This window comes from Neophocaena asiaeorientalis, unplaced genomic scaffold, assembly GCF_003031525.2.
Source record: "Neophocaena asiaeorientalis asiaeorientalis breed wild unplaced genomic scaffold, Neophocaena_asiaeorientalis_V1.1 scaffold356, whole genome shotgun sequence".
In the NCBI taxonomy this organism is placed as follows: domain Eukaryota; kingdom Metazoa; phylum Chordata; class Mammalia; order Artiodactyla; family Phocoenidae; genus Neophocaena; species Neophocaena asiaeorientalis.
The window spans coordinates 313,511-318,908 of NW_020172269.1; the positions used below are offsets into that span (position 1 = coordinate 313,511).

The 5,398-nt window shown below is 65.2% G+C and overlaps 1 protein-coding gene across 1 annotated transcript in view; it reads right to left on the minus strand.

Annotated features, from left to right (window-relative positions):
• The window catches only part of KNDC1 (kinase non-catalytic C-lobe domain containing 1), a 57,755-nt gene that overhangs the window by 7,984 nt on the left and 44,373 nt on the right, over window positions 1–5,398 (minus strand). Inside the window, exons 19-24 of the mRNA XM_024762097.1 lie at window positions 3,810–3,903; window positions 3,643–3,740; window positions 3,239–3,459; window positions 1,530–1,643; window positions 733–880; window positions 480–659 (exon numbers count right to left, since the gene is read on the minus strand). Of these exons, the coding sequence (XP_024617865.1) occupies window positions 480–659; window positions 733–880; window positions 1,530–1,643; window positions 3,239–3,459; window positions 3,643–3,740; window positions 3,810–3,903 (855 nt within the window). The remainder of the gene's footprint in view (window positions 1–479; window positions 660–732; window positions 881–1,529; window positions 1,644–3,238; window positions 3,460–3,642; window positions 3,741–3,809; window positions 3,904–5,398) is intronic.

A 5,398-nucleotide genomic window follows, 5' to 3' on the forward strand; every position in this document is an offset into this window, starting at 1 on the left:
GGTCCCCTCCAGGTTAGGGCAGGGTGGGGGGGTGGGCCCAGGCCCAGGACCTCGCAGCCTGGCTCAGCTAGAGCCACATGGCAAATCCCTCCCGCCCGCAGCCGTGCTGGGTCGAGGATGCCTGTCCTGGTCATTTCATGGATGGGGCTGTCTGCACGCATCCCTCAACCCTGCTCCTGTACCAGGCCATGTCCCGGCCCCGCCTTGGCCCCAGAGTCAGGGAGGCGGGGTGCTCTGAGCCCCTGGCTGGCCCTCTGCTGTCCTTGTCCAGGGCCAAGGGGCAGGAAGTGCCAGGCCCAGAGGGCTGGTGCTCAGGACCGGCAACACGGGGAGGGGGGGGGGGGCGTGTGCACGTTTCTGCACGTGTGCCCGTCCGTGTGTGTGTGTACCAGGGCACGTGTGTGTGTGCTCTTGAGCACAAGAGTGTGTGTGCCTGCGTAGGCGGTGTCCCCACGCCAGCTCCCCGGGAAAGGCCGCACCTTCCGGGAGACGCCGTCCTCTGAGAGCCTCTTCCACAGGGCGTTGAGGGGCCTGGCGGTGTCCTCCGCCTCCTTAGGGTCCTGCAGGTCTGTGCTGCGTGGGGCGCCCTCAGCCCGCCGCTCGGTGCCTACCTCCAGGAGGCTCAACAGGGGCTCTGCGGAGCCATCCAAGGGCAGGATCTGGGCAGAAGCACACGGGGTCGCCCGCTGCTCCAGAGGGGCGGTGGCCCCGCTCCCCGAGCCGCGCCCTCACCTGGGAGACGAGGTAGTCCTGGAGCCTCCCCAGGAGCCCGGCGTCCCTCCTGAAGTCCACGGCGAAGCAGTCCTCCAGCCAGGCCTGCAGGAGGCAGAAGCTGCGCCTGTAGATCTTGGAGGAGGTGGAGGTGGGATCCTGGTGGGCCCTGGGGACAGATGGAGGCCTGAGCCACACAGGTCACCCCGCTCCCGCCTGGCGTCGCACCCAAGCCAGTGGGTGCATGGGGGTCTGAGTGCTGGGGTCTGAGCGTGGCTCTGTCTTTGTGGCACTTCAGCCCCACCGAGCCCGCCCACCTGGTGCCCGTCCTGGAGCCCCTGCCACCCTCACAGATGGCACCCAGGGGCTGGAAGGCGTCCCGAGAGGCAGGGCGGGAGCCCTGCTCTGCGTGTGGGGAAGCAGGGGACTGGGGTCTCCCGTGAGTCCCTCCCCTCCCAGGGCTCCTGGCCTGGGCTTGTGCGGAGTCTGGGGGTCGAGGACAGGCCAGCTCAGAGGGCCAGAGCGCGTCCAGCACTGCCCACCACCCCTTCCCTTGTTGACCCCACCTGCCGGCTGAGGCCGGCGGGACCCTCCCTGCCCCCCAGCTGCCCTCCCCCAGCCCACGCGCCTGGCGCTCACCATCTTCCCACGTGTCCCAGCCCCCGCCCTCCACCTCCCCCTCCCCAGCAGCCGGCACCTCCTGACACTCCTGCCCCTTTCCCGCGGCCCATCTGCGCCCCGCTTCCCTTCTCTGCCCTCGCCTGGGCCTTCCCGGGGGCTCTGGCTCTGGCTTCGTCCTCATCAGGGTCGGCGTTTACCTGGACAAGGTGCTGCTGATGCGGTCCAGCAGGAAGTGCAGGAAGTCGTGCGGGCTGCAGAAGTACCGGAAGGTGTACAGGAACTGCTGCACGTAGCCCTCCAGGAAGGCGTCGCTGCGGGGAGGGGGCAGTCAGCCGCCAGGACACGGCCTGGCTCCCCCAGCCCCGCGGTCCCGGGGTGGGTGCACACGGGCACGTGTGCGCGTGAGCCCCTTGCCAGGAGGGAGGCCAGCAGGAGCGCCGCTCAGAAGTAAGGCGGGGGGGAGCAGTGGTCACGTTAGAAATTCCTGGATGTTGCGAGTCTGAGGACTTTGGTAACATCCGTTTTTAAGGCCCTCACTGTGTCTTTTAGAAACGATTCAGAAAGCTGAGCCAGAGCAGTGGCCCAGCCCCAGCTGGAAATCACTGGGTTTGGAAACAGGCAGCTGAGGGCGGGAGGGTCCTCGCCCCTTGGGGAGGGTCCCCCACCTCTGGGTGCACCAGGGAGCCAGGGGAGCGAGAAAGAGGTGGGGGTCCAGGAATGAGGGAGCCTCTGCCTGGGACATTGCAGCCTGGCTCAGGCTGGAGACTAGGCAGCCCGGGTTCAGCATCCCGCAGAGGGGACACCCGCGGGGTGTGCAGGGATGAGCCCACGCCCCCTCGGAGATGCTGTGCTCACACAGGACGCGCAGCACGCCCTGTGATACTGGTACGCACGCACGCGCGCGCTCTCATCTCCTGGAAAGCACAGTGCCTGTGGCGGCGTGTGACATCCCACGTTGCAGAAGAGGCCGGAGTCTGAGGGGGCCCCGCCAGCAGGAGCCCCAGTCAGCCCACCTCGGGGGAACGGGCCGGGGAGCAGGGAGAGTCAGCTGCCCCAGGAGGGTCCCCGCTCCCCACTGGCTGCCAAGAGCCAGCAGTCTGAGGTCACCACAGTCTCCAACCCAAAGACCCCAGGGGCTCCAACATGGTGTCATGAGTCCCTAAAAGTCAACACTGGGGTGAGGCCTCCACCATCGTCTGGGAGGACGTCTGTACCCAGCCCTGATGGGGGCCGGGTCCTGGAGGAGGCCGCCCTGTACCTGACAACCAGGTGGAGCTGGCAGGACAGACGCAGGGATGGCAGGGTTGGGTGTGGCCCGGGGGCCCCTGTGACCCTGGACGGAGGGGCCTGGCCCTTCCCGCGGTAGGTGAGCCCGCACACCTGCATTATTAGGGGATCCCGCGAGCCTAAGCCCCGCTGATGCCCAGAAACGCTGCAGAGAGCTGGCTGGGGCCAACCTCACCACAGCCCCGGGGAGCCCAACGTTAACTATGGGGCATCTGACTTAGGAAAGTGGATGGGGTCCAGGTGCCCCTGAGGCTCCCGGCTGCGTTCAGATTCAGAAGCCCACCGGGCTGTTAGTCACAGCGGCCGCATTCCTGGGCTCTCCTTCAAAGTGCCCCCTGCACACCTGACCCAGACGCCCAGGTCCACAGATGCGGGTCCAGTAGGGCCCGTGGCTCTGAAGCCACTCAGCCAAGGACCTGGAGGCCAGTGGGAGCCAACACAAGGCGACTTAAAGGGAACTTTCTAGATAAAAAAAGTGCAAACCCGTCTCAGATGAGGGCAGGCAAGAGTTCTCACTTCTTTCACCCCCTGTCCTGCACCGTGGGGCCTATTTGTTTCCTCCCTGCTTTTGTCTCCGAAGGCCTGGGGGGCACAGAGACGCCCTCCCTCCCTGCTGCACCTGGAATAGAGGTAGGCCATGAGCCCCAGCGGTGTGCCAGCCTGCAGGACGCGGGCCTTCCTCTGTCGGCCGCCATGCGGGCGCTTGCTGGCGTTGTAGAAGATGAGGGAAGAAGACTCATCCAGGGGGCTGAAGTCCAGTGTGTCGCCGGGGGCGGCCGCGATGTTCACGATCACCGGCAGGGTGCAGGGCTCCAGGCCCCACCGCTCCGCGTACATGACCTGGGGCGCGAGTCAGCACTGTCGGGTTGACCTGCTGCCAGGTCGCCCCGCCCCTGACCCGGGGGGCGGGGTGGCCTCTCGTGGTGGTGGGGGTATGTTTTCACAGGGACCGATTTCCAAGGTTTTAGCGGGAGGAGCCCTGTGAGCGCCAGGCCTCTGGAGGGAGGGGAGCGGGGGCCTTGCCTGTAGGTACTTCTTGACCAGCCCGAGGAACTGCACCTTGGACCTCATCTCTTCCAGCTGCCCTTTCAGTTTGGACAACATGGTCTTCACCTCGGAGCCTGAGGGCGGGCAGAGTCAGCCCAAAGCGGCCCCCAACCCCGGCCCCGGCCCACGTCTAGCGAGGCTACCTTTGTTCCGCTTCTCCTTCTGTAAGAGCTTCTGGTAGAACTTGAGGGTTTTCCGGAAGTTTCTCTTCTCTATCATGAGCTGCTGCTCCAGCTCCTGGAGAGGAAAGAGCCATGAGCCCCAGGTGCCCACCCCTCGGTAGTTCAGGGGAAGCAGGTTTGCATGCAGGACCCCGAGGCTGGCCGTCGGGCGAGAGAAGGGATATCTACGTCTGGTCAATGGAACCGGACATCCAGACAGGTTAGCAAATGTCTCAGTAAACTAATTGGGAAGAACCAGATGCGATGGACTCGCTTAAAAAACGAGGCCAAATGTGTGAGGCAGTGGTGTCAGCCTCTCCTAACACCCCCAGGTGGCCTGCCCCCACCAGCCACCCAGGAGGAAAGGTGGGCAGAGCGGGGTGGGGCGCGTCCACTGCCGGTGGGTCCGGGCCACGGAGGGCCTGCCTTCCAGTGAGATATGCAGGCAGCACGCCCACTGTTGGGGGCTGGGGGGCCTAGGTCCAGCCTCCTGTGCTTTCTCTGGCCCTGGAGACTGGCCTCCGGTGGGGTTTTCAGGGCAGGTCCACGCAGCAGGCGGTGGCTGTCCTCACGGGCACGAGTGGTCCTGAGGCCTCTCTGTGGTCCCAGGCACACCCCCTGAGGTCTCCACCCCACGCTTGGCCTCTGCCCCTCAGGACCCCCGTTGCGGTGCAGCCCGAGTCTACCCCTGTAGGCCAGGGTGCCTCCCGAGCCCCCCATGCGCTCGGCCGCCCTGCTTTGCACATGAGGTTTGGACACGCCCAGCGTCGCAGACCCCACTTGACCCATCAAGACCGTCCCACCCCTGAGCCCACCGTGTAGGCCCCCTTGAGCCCCCGCTGCCCACTTGGTGCTTCTGTCCAGAAACCCAAAGACAGCGGGGGCTTCAGCCAGGCCAGGTCTCCACAAGGGAAGCGAGACCAAGACTTGCAGGCTGCAGGGGAGCCGAGGGCGCCCCAGTTCTGCTTCGTGTGCCCAGCACGATGGGTCCCAGCCCCTTACTGCAGGATCTGCATGTTCTCCTCTCACATGGGGGGAGGGAAGCCCTGGGGGCCGGACTGCCCCCTTCAGGGGTGGGAGAGGAGCCCATGATTCTGGGGCAGGAGTGGGTTCTGGGAAGCCTTGGGGGTCCCTGTGAGCTGGCCCCTGGGTTCTGGTGGGTCTTCTGCTGGGACCTTGAGGAGGACAGGCCACAGAGAGGGGCTGGGCTGGGGGCAGAGGCCAGGGGCTCGCTCAGACCCCTGGGGAGGCCACTTGCTGTTAACACGAGGGTCAAGGTGACCCCCCAGGTCCTGAGTCCGCCGTGCTTGGAGAAGCTCTACCCTGACAGCCGAGCATCTGGGCATTCATTCTGGGGAGTTTGATCACACGCAGTCCAGACAAGGTTCCCGCATCCCCATCGTCCTACAGCGATGGACTTAGCTTTGCGTCTATTTCTGAACAGTTCTGTGGCACTTTTACTTAAACACCTGAATCCTTTCTGTCTGGTGGTTTCACTGAAAACCGGTGGTTCATGTGGTTGTCCTTGTCCACGTGCTACTGTTTTAACTACGGTCGTAGGCAGCCCCATG